The sequence below is a fragment of the Prionailurus bengalensis genome, chromosome B4, assembly GCF_016509475.1.
Source record: "Prionailurus bengalensis isolate Pbe53 chromosome B4, Fcat_Pben_1.1_paternal_pri, whole genome shotgun sequence".
Classification (NCBI taxonomy): Eukaryota; Metazoa; Chordata; class Mammalia; order Carnivora; family Felidae; genus Prionailurus; species Prionailurus bengalensis.
In genome coordinates this window covers 122382195-122398495 of record NC_057358.1, presented here as the reverse complement: position 1 = coordinate 122398495, position 16301 = coordinate 122382195, and the positions used below count along the sequence as shown (strand labels likewise).

At 37.0% G+C, this 16301-nt stretch overlaps 1 protein-coding gene across 4 annotated transcripts in view; it reads left to right on the top strand.

Moving 5' to 3' along the window:
* WASHC3 (WASH complex subunit 3) overlaps positions 1 to 15609 on the top strand; it is a 49123-nt gene extending 33514 nt beyond the window's left edge. For 2 of the 4 annotated variants that reach the window (XM_043562336.1, XM_043562335.1), the window contains exon 7: positions 13257 to 13507. In XM_043562336.1, the coding sequence (XP_043418271.1) occupies positions 13257 to 13341 (85 nt within the window). In that variant the 3' untranslated portion in view covers positions 13342 to 13507. Of the gene's footprint in view, positions 1 to 8899; positions 8955 to 13256; positions 13508 to 15136 lie in introns of those variants that run through there. The other 2 variants (XM_043562338.1, XM_043562337.1) reach the window with 2 other exon arrangements.
* Positions 15610 to 16301: the final 692 nt, after the last annotated feature.

The following is a 16301-nucleotide window of genomic DNA, read 5'->3' as shown; positions in this document are numbered from 1 at the left end:
CTCTCACAGCTGACCACATCCCTCATCATCCCTTACCTGAATTATTATAATTGCTTCTGATTGGTTTCCTTATTCTCTTTCAGTCTGCCACGAAAGCCTTAGTGGATCTGTTCATACTTTGTTCTTGTTTCAAAACTTTCTGTGACTCTCAACTGCCTTCAACACAGAGTTTAACAACTTAGAATTGCATTTAGAGATGCTTTTATCATCAAGACCCAGACTCTTTTGCTTCATTTCTTGCCACTCTTCCATACATTCCTATCTCCTGCAGCTGTAGCAGACTATTTGCAGTTCTCTGAATTCCCCTATTCCCTTTTGGTATCTTCAATTTTTTTTACCTCTCCTTGGACCTCTCTGGCCTGGCTAATTTCATATTAAGACTCCATTTAGGTATCACTATGGGAGGAAGTCCATGGATGACTACCAAGGGGAGAATGCCCAGCACCCCAATACTTCCTTGACGTATCTCATTTAGAAGTTTGAAGGCCCGTCATTGTCCGTAAATGTTGAGAAACATTCAGTTGCAAGGTGGTGCCAAGTTTTGGGGTAGAATTCCAGTAACAGTTAACATTGTCTTACAGAAAAGCTGCTCCTCAACCACAGCCTGGAGCCTGAATTCTGATCCATTACCTCATACGTACATGCCATCAGTCACAAGGGTTGAAGAGGGGGTGACTCACTATAACCTATCACTGCTACTACTAGAAAACCTCAGCATTTATCTAGATATGATAAGTGAAATCAACCATCTTGTTAAAGAGGAATCCTGGCACTTTGAGAATGATGTTTATAGAAAATTAGGGAGTCTGACTTTAGGAGAAAAGTTGGAGATGCTGAAGGAGAGAAAATGTGCCATCTGAGGGAAGAGTATACTTTTATTGAGAATCTTAGTACAAATTAAGCCTCAGCCAAGAACTTTCAGTAAAGATTGTTTTGTTTTTCCTTTAAAGTGTAAGCATACACTTTTTTTAAATTAGCCTTAAGTAGTAAGACAGACTCCTACAATGGTTAGAATAGTCTAGACCTGTCTGCACTGAGCAAAGAGCAAAGCTGAAGTTGATACAGAAATAAATACTGATCAAAAATACATTATGATTTCATTGACCTGTGTGGATAAAAATTTGGAAGCTAAGAGTATATAATTTTAAAATAAAACAGTTTATATAAGGAGAAGTAAGACCTGGCTATTTTCCTAGAAAAATGACTGTCATTGAATTTTAGAAAGTTTATGAAACTGAAGAAAATGCCTGATAGTTACCAAATAAAATGTGTTTGATACTTTGTTTTTTTTTTAATGTTTTATTTATTTTTGAGACAGAGAGACAGTGTGTGAGCAGGGGAGGGGCAGAGAGGGAGACACAGAATCTGAAGCAGGCTCCAGGCTCTGAGCTGTCAGCACAGAGCCCGACACGGGGCTCAAACTCACAAACCACCCAATCATGACCTGAGCCGAAGTCGGACACTCAACCGACTGAGCCACCTAGGCGCCCCTGTTTGCTACTTCTAAATGATAAATTATTTTTGAAATTCCCAAGATTTTGAAAATAACAATAGTGCTTATATAGCCAAGAACTATTCCTGTTTAGCTTGAAAAAATTAGTTCCCAATGACACTGAAATAAAGATATGTAAAAGAGTACCTTTGTCACCATCACACTCTAAAGAGTTTAAGGGAAGAGGCGCCTGGTGGTTCAGGAAATTGTCTGACTCTTAATTTTGGCTCATTTCATCATCTCACATTTCCATGGGATCGAGCCCCACATTGGGCTCAGCACTCATAGCACAGACCCTGCTTGGGATTCTCCCTCTCTCTCTGCCCCTCTCCCACTTGTGCTTTCTCTCTCTCAAAATAAATAAACATAAAAAAAAATAGTTCAGGGGCGCCTGGGTGGCTCAGTCGGTTAAGCGTCCAACTCCAGCTCAGGTCATGATCTCACGGTTCATGGGTTCAAGCCCCACATTGGGCTCTGTGCTGACAGCGCAGAACCTGGAGCCTGCTTAAGATTCTGTGTGTGTGTGTGTCTCTCTCTGCCCCTCCCCCACTTGCACTCTCTCTGTCTCCCAAAAATAAATAAATGTTAAAAAAATTAAAAAAAAAATAGTTCAGGGGCACCTGGGTGGCTCAGTTGTTTAAGTGTCTAACTTCGGCTCAGGTCATAATCTCACAGGTCCTGTGTTTGAGCCCCGCGTGGGGCTCTGTGCTAACAGCTCGAAGCCTGGAGCATACCTCAGATTCTGTGTGTCCCTCTGCCCCTCCGTGGCTCATGCTCTGTCTTTCTCTCAAAAATAAGTAAACATTTAAAAAAATAGTTTAAGGAGAGAGAAAATGGAAATCTTTTAAGATTAATCTATTCTAGTTTTGCATTCAGAACGATAGAACAGGTATATTCTTTTAATCAATGCAAATTTTCTTATCAGGAGAAAAAAAAGTATTTTCTCCCTTATCCTGTTCTTTTGTATACTTTTATGTCCTAGAACTATGGTCACTATTATTACCTAGTAATTACTACTTTTACTGTTCTAGGATACATAGACTAGCCTCTGGACCTGCCCAGCAGGAGATGAAATTCATGATGGTTACGGCTCATCCTAAGGCAGACTCTAGAAATGGTCTGCATATTCAGATTCTGCCCTGCCACTGTCTAGCAATATGACCCTGGACTATTTAATTGCTCTGTGCATAAATTTACTCATCAGTAAAATGGTAAATAGGACTTCACCCTTCACAGAGTTGTTCAGACTTAGAGAATGATGTAAGCACTTAGCACAGCTCTGGACAAGCAGCAAATGGCCAGTAAATGTTAGTTGTGATTTATGAATGTTTTAATGAGGGAATAGGTATCAATGGATTTTCCAGGCTTTTGGATCGCAACTTATTTATAATCCTCTAGTCGCCTGTATACCATTGTGTTTTCAACAAAGACATACTTAACATACACAGAGTAGTCATCCTTTTGGTTTATACAGTTTTCATTTTCTCAAACTGAAAACTGTGTATTTTAAACTTTGCAGTAAAGAACAGACTTCTGAAATTGAAATTCAGCTGGTCACACTCTTAATATTAGTGGGGGGGGGGGTACAGTTTGTAGCATTTTTTGAGGTAAAATTGGTACATAACATTTTATAAGTTTCAGGTGTATGACATTGTAATTTGACATCTGTATACACTGTATACACTACAAAGTGGTCACCACTAAAAGTCATTACCATCATCCATCACCATCCCTCACTCCACTCACTCATTTTGCCCACCCTCATCCTGCTCCCTTTCTGGTAACCACCAATCTGTTTTCTGTACCTGTGAGCTTAAATTTGTATTATTTTGTTAATTCATTTGTTTGCTTTTTTTTTTAGATTCTACATGTGAGTAGAATCATTTGATATTTGTCTTCCTCCATCTGACTTATTTCACTTAGCGTAATACCTTCGTGGTCCATCCATGTTGTAAATGGCAAGATTTCATCCTTTTTTATGGCTGAGTAGTATTCATTGTGTGTATACATACACATATACATACATACCTATACATATAAATATATATACTACAACTTATTTAGCCATTCATCCAATGATGGACATTTAAGTTGTTTCCATTTCTTGGTTATTGTAAGTAATGCTGAATGAACATAGGGGTGCAAATATCTTTGCAAATCAGCATTTTTGTATTCTTTGGATAAATACCCAGAAGTCAAATAGCTGAATCATATACTTGTATTCTTAATTTTTTGAAGAATGTCCATACCGTTTTCCACAGTGGCTGTGCCAGTTTACATTCCTACCAATAGTTTGTGAGGCTTACCTTTTCTCCAGATCCTAAGCAACACTTGTTATTTCTTGTCTTCTCGATAATATCCGTTCTACCCAGTGGGAGATGATCTCTCATTGTGGTTTTGATTTGCATTTCTCTAATAATTAGTGATGTTGAAGATGTTTTCATGTGCCTGTTGGTCATTTGTATGTCTTCTTTGAGAAAATGTCTATTCAGATCCTCTGCCCATTTTTTAATCAGGTTGTTTGTTATTTTGTTGTTGAGTTTTATAAGTCCTTCATATATTTTAGATATTAATCCTCTGTCAGATATATGATTTGCAAAAATCTCCCATTCAGTAGGTTGCCTTTTCATTTTGATGATGGTTTCTTTTGCTGTGCAGGGGCATTTTGGTTTGATGTAATCCCATTTGTTTGTTTTTGCTTTTGTTTCCTTTGTTTTTGGACTCAGAGCCACAAAAATATTACTAAGACCAATGTCAAGGAGCTTATTGTATGTTTCCTTCTAGCAATTTTATGGTTTCATGTCTGACATCGTAGTCTTTAATTGACTTTGAGTTAATTTTTATGTGTGATATAGTGATCTAGTTTCATTCTTTTGCATGTGGTTGTCCAGTTTTTTAACATCATTTATTTAAGAGACTGCCTTTTCTCCTTTATATATTCTTGACTCCTTTCTCATAAACGGATTATCCATATATGTGTGGGTTTAATTCTGGGGTGTCAATTCTGTTCCTTTGATCTGTGTGTCTGTTTTTATGCTAATAGCATACTGTTTTGATTACTATGGCTCTGTACTGTAGTTTGAAATTGAGGCATGATACCTTCAGCTTTGTTCTTTCTCAAGATTGCTTTGGATTTTAGGGCTTGTTTCCATACAAATTTTAGAATTATTTTTTCCAAAAGGCCATTGGAATTTCAGTAGGAATTGAATAGAATCTGTAGATTGCTTTGGATAGCATGGACATTTTGACAATATTAATTTTTCCAATCCATGAGCATGGGATATCTTTCCATTTATTTGTGTCTTCTTCAATTTCTTTCATCCGTGTCTTTCTTATAGTTTTCAGTATACAGGTCTTTCAATTCAAAGTTCTATTTAGGCATTTTATTCTTTTTCATGAAATTGTTTTTTTTTTTTTTATGTTTTATTTATTTTTGAGAGAGAGAAAGCACAAGCGGGGCAGGGGCAGAGAGAGGGGAACAGAGGATCCAAAGCAGACTTTGTGCTGACAGCAGGGAGCCCAATGTGGGGCTTCAGTTTGCAAACTGTGAGATCCTGACCTGAGTCGTAGTCAGACACTCAACCAACTGAGCCATCCAGGTGCCCCAATCTTTTTGGTGAAATTGTAAATGGGATTGTTTTCTTAATTTCTGTTTCTGATAATTTGTTAATAGATTATAGAAACACCAAAATTTCCATATGTTGATTTTGTACTGTGCTACTTTACTGAATTTATTAGTTCTAATAGTTTTTTGGTGCTATTGTTTGAGTTTTCTATGTATAGTATCATGTCATCCGCAAATAGTGACAAATTTACTTTCTTTCCAATTTGATGCATTTTATTTCTTTTTCTGGTCTAATTGTTATGGCTAGGATTTCCAATATTATGTTGAATAAAAGTGGGGATAGTGGGCATCCTGGTCTTATTCCTAATTTTAGAGGAAAAAGCTTTCAGTTTTTTACTATTGACTGGTGTTAGCTGTGGGTTTGTTATATATGGCCTTCATTATGTTGACATGTGTTCCCTCTATATCTACTTTGTTTAGAGATTTTATCATAAGTGGTTATTGAATTTTGTCACATACTTTTTCTGCATTTGTTGAGATGATAATATGATTTTTTTCCTTCATTTTATTAATGTGGCATATAGCACTGATTTATATGTGGATTTTGAACCATTCTTGCATCCCTGGAATAAATCCCATTTGATCATGCTATATGATCCTTGTAATGTATTATTGAATTCAATTTGCTAATATTTTGTTGAGGATATTTGCATCTATGTTCATCAGGGGATGTTAGCCTGTAATGTGTATGTGTTTGTGTGTGTGTGTGTGTGTGTGTGTGTGCACGTGCGCACACACGTGTGTGCGCTGTCTTTGTCTGGTTTTGGTATTAGAGTAATGCCAGCCTCCTAAAATAAGTTTGGAGGCATTCACTCCTTTTTGATCTTTTGAAAGAGTTTGAAAAGGGTAGGTATTAAATCTTTGAATGCTTGGTAGAATTCACTACATGTGAAGCTGTCTAGTCCTGGACTTTTGTTGAATCGATCTTCTTATTGGTAATCGGTCTATTCAGATTTTCTTTTTCTTTAGTCTTGGAAAATTGTGTATTTCTAGGAATTTACTCATTTCTTCTAGGTTGTCCAGTTTTTTTGGTGTGTAGTCATTCTTAGTAATCTCTTCTGATCCTTTGTATTTTTGTGATGTCAGTTGTAATTTCTCTTTCCTTTCTGATTTTATTAGAGATTCCTTTTGTTCTTTGTTAGTCTAGATAAAGTCTTGTCAATTTTGTTTATCTTTTCAGAGAACCAGCTCCTAATTTCATTGATCTTTTCTATTGTTTTTTTTATTCTGTTATTTCCACTCTGATCTTTAATATTTCCTTCCTTTTACTGACTTTGAGCTTTATTTTTCCTTCTTTTTCTAGCTCTGTCAGGTGTAAAGTTAGATGGTTCGAGATTTGGGTTTTTTTCTTGTGGTAGGCCTGTATTGCTGTGATCTTTCTTCTTAGAACTACTTTTGCTGCATCTTGTAGATTTTGGTATATCATATTTCTGTTTTCATTTGTCTCTGGGTATTTTTTTTAATTTCTTTGAGTTTTTTAAAGTTTAGTAATTTGAGAGAGAGAAAGAGAGAGAGAGAGTGAGCACAAGCAGGGGAGCAGCGGGGAGAGAGAATCCCAAGCTGGCTCTGCACTGTCAGTGGAGAGCCTGATGTGGGGCATGAACCCACAGACTGCAAGATCATGACTGAGCTGAAGTCAAACACTTAACCAACTGAGCCACCCAGACGCCCCTCTTCTCTCATTTTTTGATGACCCAGTGGTTGTTCAGTAGCATGTTCTTAGTTTTTCCATTAATTCTTATAATGGATTCTACTTTCATACCATTGTGAGTGGGAATGTTTGATACAATTTCAGTCTTCTTGAATTTATTGAGATTTGTTTTGTGGCCTAACACATGATCTATCCATGTGGAGTTGAGAAACATGGATATTCTGTTGCTTTTGGATGGAGGGTTCTATATATCTTAAGTCCATCTGGTCTAATGTGTCATATAAGGCTGATACTTCCTTATAAATTTTGTTTGGATGATCTATCCATTGATGTAAGTGGGTGTAACATATTGATTTGGCTAATGAAAACATCCAATGAGTCAAGTTATTGTGCAGGCTTTGAACCAAACAAGCTCATTGACATTTGTCCTGGAGATATTTATTCAAAAGACATTTATACCTCCTCCCAGACTGTGGAATGACCAAAGTTATGGTTGCCAGAAGTAAAAGTAATCACCTCAGCCTCACTTTGACAAGAGGGGATTTATTTGTGTTAACCAAAAGGGTACTGGAAAGCAAGAAAACTTTCTGTTAATTATACTGAAAGGATGTCCAGCCCTCTACAGGAATTCCTTATCTGCCAGTAATCTTTGTCTATGTCCTGCTACACACAACAACACAATGGATTAAAGTTTGGGCTTTGGCTGGTTGAGGGTGGGATAGACCTCAATTCCCCATCTGAACAATTCCAAAAAATAGTTTTACTGCTTCCATTTTTAATTCTTGCTGAGCTGGAATCCCATTCAATGTAATTATCGTTTCTCAACCACTCGCTGGCAAACTGGATAGAAAGTACAAGACAGGAAAAAACAACGTCAAAATATTGTTATTGGTCTAGTGTTGGAGACCTTGATCATGAGAGTCAGAGAAATAATAGAAATATTAAAGAGATGTTATTAAAAAGAAGTTGTGGCCTGCCAATGACTAGTAAGCAAAAGATAAAGGAGCAGCTGGGAATTAAAGGGCCCCAAGATAAATGGCAAAAGCCAGTTCTTATAGGAGGGCTGACTTTCTTTTTCTTTATAGTATTGGGCATTACATTGTTTCCCTGACTGCAGGAATCTATGTACCACAACGAAGGACGGGATATACCTGGGTTGATGGGCATTCAGAAGAAAAAGACCAAAGCGTGTGTAGTTTGAGTAAATGTGATGCTGAAATAAGTCTCACTAGCTACTATAATAAGTCTCACTAGCTACTATAATATCAGAGTCTAGATTGTCATTTTTATAACCACCCCAAAGGTCTTTATATGGTCAGTACAATCTTGGTTCAGGAATTTAGTGTTTTACTTTTTCCTGAAGACCATCTATTGCCATTGCCTAGAGCTATGACAGAACAGTCCTGAGTGACAACAGTATCATGTGACATTATAGCTCTAAGTGTGCTATAGTTGATATTGAAAAGTGATTTGGATGATAATTACTGTACTCTCTCCCCATAACCTCCTACTCAGTAATATTTTTACTAACAATGTTTTTGTCACTTAATCTGCTTTAAGTTCAATGGTCTTAGGTTTAAAGAAAATGAAAAATATTTTTAAACTATTTATCTACACTAAAAAATGTTTTTCCAAAGTATGTTTATATGGTTTTTGTGTCCTCAAAGTGGCTGTGGTTTTAAGCACAAGTATAAATATCTCTTTAACGAAAACAAATTAAACCAACAATATTTGTATGTTAGGACTCTTTTCGTGTTCAGAATCACAGAAACCAGCTCAAACTAGTTTAAACAAAAAGAGAAGTTACTGATTCACATAGCAAAGAAGTCCAGGTAGTAGGGCAGGATCTAAGGCCCCGTGTCATCAGTGCTTGCTGTCTGGCTGGCAGTGTTCTCTCTTTCCTAGCACCCATTCCACCTTTACTCCGTGGCATAGTTATTCACTTCTCTCCTGCTACAGATGAGCTTACTGCTTGAAGCCAAGGAATTCACAATTATGAAGGCTTTAATATTGCTAGTTTTGCTAACTGAACAAAATTAACTATGGAATATTATAGCTCATTTCTAGGGAAACATTGTGATTGGCCCTGCGTGGGTCTTGTGCCCTCCCTTGAATCAATCTCTCTTCCCAGGGGAAGATTCTTAATGATTGGCCAAGCCTGGATTATGTGACTAAAACAAGGAAGGGTATAGGGAAGGAGTGGGGGAACAGAGATTGTGATTGACATCCTTATTTGATTCCCATAAGTGAGAAAGGTGAGTAACAAAAAGAACTTGCACACAGCATCTAATATGCTAAAAAGTACTGATTTGTATGTGTTTAGTTCTTCCTTCTCCTTTCCTTTCTAAATTTTGGCTCATTTTTTTGTTGAAGTCAGCCTAGTAACTTTAATAAGTAACTTAAAAATACTTATTTTAGGGGCGCCTGGGTGTCTCGGTTAAGCATCCAACTTCAGCCTGGGTCATGATCTCAGAGTTTGTGAGTTCAAGCCCCACATTGGGCTCTGTGCTGACAGCTCAGAGCCTGGAATCTGCTTCAGATTCTGTGTCTTCCTCTCTCTCTGCCACTCCCCTGCTTGTACTCTGTCTCTCAAAATTGAATAAACATTTTTAAAAAATTTAAATACTTATTTTAAAAGATAGACTAAGTAATGAGTTTAATGCTAAACTCCTATAATTTTGATTTTGTTAAGACTTTTTGGATAATCTTGGTGCCACAAATTATATAAGTATGCTTATTAAAATGCAGCTACCAACCTAGCATTTTTTTTTTATCATTGAACCACTATAGATTGAGATTTTTAAAAAACGTGCATGATACATCATGAATGTACTTTTGACTTTATATGTGTCTTTATATTTTGCTGATAAACTCTTTTTTAGTGATTTACTTGTATATTTAAGATAAACTGTTATAAAGTCCTCATCTTCTAATTTTAGTAGTGAATCATTTGAATTTTTAGAAACTAAACTTTATACCAATACTTTAAGGTAGTAACTTTTTATTTTTTTTTTCTTTTTAAAAAAAAATTTTTTTTTAACATTTATTTATTGTTGAGACAGAGAAAGACAGAGAATGAACAGGGGAGGGGCAGAGAGAGAGGGAGACACAGAATCTGAAACAGGCTCCAGGCTCTGAGCTGTCAGCACAGAGCCTGATGCGGGGCTCGAACTCACGGACCGTGAGATCATGACCTCAGCTGAAGTCGGACGCTTAACCAACCAAGCCACCCAGGCGCCCCGGTAGTAACTTTTTCAAATATATCTTTAAAACTTCTTTGCATGGGGGGTGCCTCAGTGGCTCAGTCAGTTAAAAGTCCATCTTTGGCTCAGGTCATGATCTCATGGTCTATAAGTTCAAGCTCTGCATGGGACTCTCTGCTGTCAGCACAGAGCCTGGTTTGGATCCTCTGCCTCCTTCTCTCTCTGCCCCTAACCACCTCCCTCTCAAAAATAAATAAACATTAAATAAAAACTTTGCATAAAAGACAACTTAAAAGGTTCATATATACAGGATCAAGCAAGAGCACTTCTGATCATAAGACAAAAAGCCAAATTTTTGTTCCCACTAAGAATATGCTGGAAATGCTGGTATTATTATAAGTTTTATTATTGCTACTAACATTTCTATAAAGCTTTTTAACTTAGATAATGCTTTCATATACATTATTTCATTTGATTCTCATGGTATCTTGAGTTTTTCTCTTTTTTGTACCCAAAGGGAACTAGTATATGCTTTTTCATTTGTCTGCCCAGCAATTCCAAGCCAAAGTAGCATACAATTTATTTTTAAGTGAATGAAGACAAACAATAATAAATATTGACAAACATACTAAGAAAATGGAACCCTTGGAATCCCACCAACCCCACTGGTGGGAGTGTAAGATGATATAGCTGCTATGGAAAACAGTATTGCAGTTCTTCAAGAAATTAAGCATAGAATTGCCATATGGTTGAGCAAATCCACTTCTAGATATATACCCAAAAGAAGTGAAAGAAGGGACTGAAACATGTATTTGTATACCATGTTCATAGTAGCATTATTCACAGTAGCCCGAAGTTGGAAACAATCCAAATGCCCATCCACAGGTGAATGGATAAACAAAATGTAATATGTGCGTACAAAGGAGTATTATTCATCCGAAAAAAGGAAGGAAATTCTCATACCTATTACTCCTACCATATGCTCTAATTTCATCAAATTTGAACTGCAATTACTTTATACTCTACGTCGCAAATGATTTATAGTTCCCAAATGCAGCATGCATTCCCATTTTTTTTTCTTTATTCAGAACACTCTCATCCTCACTTACTCCCACCTTTTCTGTTTTTGAGAAACTCCTACTTATATCTTAAAACCCTTTACAAATGTCTCCACTTCTCTGGAATCTTCTCTGACCAAACCTCATAGAGTGAATTAACTTTTTACATAAGCATAGTTACTACAACTGTATTTATATATATCACATTTATAATAACAATTTATATTTCTGTCTCCCTCTAAAATATCCCCCTAAAATATCAGTTTCTTCAGGGAAGGAACTACTTGTTATTCATTTCTGTATCTCTAGCACCTAACACAGTTCCTGGCAAAATTGTGGGTACGTGATGATGATGATGATGATGGTGATGATGATGATGGCAATGACTATGATGATGACAATGACCACGAAGATAGCATTTATTTAATATACTTACTATATGCCAGATATTATTTGATATACTTTACATATAATAATTCATTCTAATCATTACAATACTCCAGTTGGTTCGTTGGATCCAAAGTGGTTACCTAGCTTCCCCAAAATTGCTCAAATATGTAGCAAGACTGGGATTTGAATCCAGGCAGTCTGGCTCCAGAATGTGTGTTCTTAACCACTATGCTATACAGCTGTGATGATCACATGTATTAAAAAATGGTTACACACATACATTAATGTTATAATTTCAGCTCCTTTTAGGCTTAAGCTGCTTTTACCCTTAAGTAGCATTTATTTTAGGGGTATCATATACATTGTTTTATTTGTTTGAGTTGCCATAGATATAATTTTTACATTGTATTCAAATTCCCTCTGGTAATTTTGTTCTTTTTTAACAAAGTAAAGGGAGTAAGAAATCACAAATACAGCAAAGACAGATTTACTTGGAAAATGTGCCCAGTATTCATGCCCAGTGGTTCCACAGTCTTGCTTCTATGGAGAGCAATGAAGACTGTGGTCTCATGTTAGTATTTTAGGCAGATGGAGTATCAGTCAAAACCTGGTAAACGCCTTACCCAGCTTCAAAGTTTTACTGTATCGAGTACATGTGACTTCCTAATAGTTATAATCTAAAACTGTGCAGCAGAGCAAATGAGTTTCTGTTTTACCCATTGCTGGGGAGCAGTGCCAGCATATCTTTCTGTTTTGTACATGACAGATATGATATTAAAAACTATAAGCCAAAACTCAGCCATAATTTTTAATAACTAAATGTACATGGTAGACTATACATGTTTTAATTTTAGTAACAGTGATTTTATTTATTTATGGCAAAGCAGAGTTTTATTGGTTGGTGTCCTAAATCTTTAATAAGAATCAAAGAGCCTGAGGGAGAAATAAGTCTGGTAGTTCTCAATTATTAAGACAGAGCAGCTATGTTATTCTTCCACTCCCTGTTAGTTTCCCCAAAAGTATACTTTACTTGCTTAACTTATTTTCTCAGAGTGAATAGAGGCTGAATGATAGTATTACCATATTGATTAGATAATTTACTAGCAAACACTATGGAACTTATCTAGTTGAATGTTTGGTTTGTTGTAAAATTTCATTTGGTTTATTATATCTCCCTGCAAAGTTGAGTTTAATCATTCTCATATCTCCTTGTTTTACCTAGGGAGTCTTCAAGACATTATTTTTACCAACTCATACTTTTTACATTCATTCTATGAAGATAAAATATAAGTGAAAACACTCAACAAACATTAAGAACCTTTTACCAGGCCCTCTTCTCCCCTGCAAAATTTCCATACTGTCTGTGTTTCTTAATGGCCATTCTTTAACTCTCTTCCATTTGTAAATTTCTTTCTGCAGCTTCCCTGGAACATGAAGATTTTCGTTTTCTTTCCATTTCTAGCTTTCCTTTCTCTGTACCTCTTGTATACTTGGAGACTACGGAGATGTAGCACTGGTCACGCCAGCCTCTCCACATCACATCTCTGTCTGTAGTTGGGTCTCCATGGAATGAGAAGCAGAAAGTACTGAACTAGCAAATTCTGTAAGGACTGCCAAGAGAAAACAGCGCTGTGGCCCATACAGGAATAGCACTAGTAATCCCCAGAGTGCTGGAAAAGCCAAAGAGAAGCATGCTGTGGAGGAGACTGGGAGACTCTCAGTTAAGGACACAGACTTGGTGAACTTATTAACAGCACTATTCTAGGATGAACCTAATTTACAGATAGTAATCGCTTTTTTTCAACTGGAAAAACCAAATTGTTTCCTTCTCTTTCAGGAGGCCAGATGCTCCAGTGCCTGATGGTGAAGGTGAAAAAAATACAGAAGAAAGTTCAGATAGTGAATCTTCTTTTAGTGACTAAGCTTAATTTTGATAACAGTTACACATACATGTGTGGGTATGCATTTACATTCTATAAGAAAGAGAGCCTGAGCTTGAACTCTTAGTCATAAAAACATCAAATGGTCATACATCTACCACCAAACTCCCTCTATGTTAAAAAAAAATAATAAAGCATTTATAATCTGGCAGAATGTCTTATTACCAAAATACTGAAAAGTAGAATAACCAAAATAAAGTGCCATTAGTGCTGCAAATACCAACGTGGGAGATTTCAGGATGTGGTGAGCATTGAAAATGAAGTCAATGTGAGTTTGGTGATCAAAAATAGACTCAATGCAAAAAAGTGAATTTGACTAAGTGAGTAATTCAATTTTTGTGACTATTTTAGCATGAAAAGTATTAAGTGCATTTATATTATAAGAATTGCTAAAGAATTTTCTGGCAGAGACTAATATTGGATTTAAATTTTCAGTGACAACGTGAAGCTTATATGTCATAGAAATTATGAAGTTGAAATTTATTGGCATATAGAGCTTTTCACCACTTGTTCATTAGTTCATATACTATCAAAGTGTCAGATATTCTTAGAATATTATCAGATAGAAATTGAATTGAAGGTAGTTTCAGTATGTTTCACAGTGAGCAGGCATCATGTCATCAACTCTTTTATTGCCTAAACAGAAAAAAATCTTTAATTTAAAATGCTGTCCTTACCTCACCTTGCAAATAATTCTTCATGAATAATTATTTGCGCAGTCTAGAAAAATCTCTAAAATACTTACGTGGAAAGATATATAAATGCATTTGACTAATGGTATCTGTCTTAGTTTAGCCCACCTGAAAGTAGACCCTGAGGAAAAGACTTGGGGGTAAGTATGGCATTTGTGAGGTGATCACAGGAAGCAGAAGCGAGAGAACAGGAAGAGCAAGAGAAAGAAAACCCATACAGAAGTACATTACCAAGGTTGCCATTTTGAACTCTAAGACCTGAGAAGTTTACAAACTGCCTCCTCAAAATATTCATCTAATACAGATAGGATAATTATTAACCAGTTTCCATCCCCTATTAGTTGAAAGTTACCTCCAGGAGAAGTGACTACCCCAGCATTTCTGAGCTATCCTTTTATGAGAGAAAGTAGGCTACCCCAACATTGAAAAAGGACTTGGAACAGAAAGCGGAAAAATGCATGCCTCACACTTGTGGTAGGATTTCACTAGCAAAAACGGACAGGTCTGAGTTCAGAACTCTCTAAGTGCAGTTGTGGCTGATATCAGAAGTTGACAAGGAGGTGTGATGTTTGGCAAAAGAGATGTTTGTTTTTGAATAAATAGTTCTTACCTATTCAGAACTGCTTGAGTCCCATGTTAAGTTCATTCTATCACTGAGTCTTCAAAGTGATGGTCAGCAACAGTCTATAAAAGACTGCCCAGGACGATTAGACAAGCTACAGTTCCTGTTACTACAACTGAACCCAAGGCCAAAATATATTCATCATCTCTTTCTTCCACCAGCCATTTGAGATTTTCATTGCTCTCTGCCAGAAATTCAGCTAGTCTAGTTTGGTTGACTGCCTGAGTGGCCCAGACCTTCATCCCTTCAGGGATCTAGGGTCTTGGTTACTTTGCCCTTTTTAGGCTATGAGTATCACAATTGTTTGTTCACTGTTCACATCAGGCACGGAAACATCAAGACATGCCCCCAGTGAATCACCTGAGTTCCAGACACATTCTCCCTGTTTCTTTTTGTAGTCACATTTCTAGCTCCTCGTGTTAACCAACATATTAATTCCCCTTTCTTGCCTGTTGTCCCACAGACATGAGCAACCCAACAGGACCAGTTGGCAGCTGTAGCTTCAGTTTTGTGGAGTCCTTACAGTGCTTCCTGGGGGAAGTGTGCCAGCTTCTTCCCCTTTCCCTGTCAGGATACAGGACCTCCAATCCAGCAAAGCCTAAGGTGGTAGGAATGGGAAACACATTCTACAAGTAGCTCACTGGGAATGGTGGTAAGAAAGGCCAATCCTATTTCTATCCTCTTGGTTCCTGCACCTTGAAGTTGGGAACAGGGAATCATATGCTGTCCATTGGTATAGTGCATGTATCCTATCCTGGAAAATAGAACCTTAATCCTACAGGATGTTATATCTGAGCTGATGCCTAAGCTGACTCTGTAATAGGCCATTTCATTGTTCTACTAGATTAATTGCTTCTGGATGATGCTGTATACATAGGACCATGGATGTAATAACTCATGTTCTTTGTTTGCTATAAAACAGTTTTTTTGATCCGAGGCAGTGTAATGCAGGATACTATGTTGATAATAGGCATTCTGTAGACTATCAGATAGTAATGATAGCAGAGGTACTGCTGGAAAGGAAGGCAAGCCTATATTAAGAGTGCAAATTAATTAGTATAGGAATGAATGAATTCCTCCTTCAGGGTGAAAGGAAATCAATGCACACAACTTGCTACCAAGTAGCTATTTGGTTTCGATAAAGGAATGGTACCAAATCATTGGTCTCTGCTGCTGAAAGAGCACGTATTCAATAGTGGTAGTAACTAGAGCAGCCCTTAATGAGAGAAAAACCAAGCTGTTGGGCCCATACGTGGCCTCCCTCTATCTCTGTCACCGTGATTACTCCATTCATGGATTTGCTGTACAAACCTGGAGTGGGTAAGGATAAGACTGACTGAAATCTATTGGAATCATCCTATCTGCCTAATTGTTGCTTCCTCAGGTGAGTTGACATTTCATGATACAAAAATCTGCACATTTCACCATAATCAAAAGACTGTTTTTATCCTTAACTCAAGCCATGTCTTTCTCTATCAACATGGATGACCAAGGGCACTGTTAGAAGCTCTGTCCATCAGGAAGATTGTTGCCTCACCAGTAATCCGTACAGCCCCCTCTGAGAGAGGCTGTAGTGGAGAAGCCAGTCATTGTTGTCTCACCCCAATTTATCCAGCTGGTCCATCCCT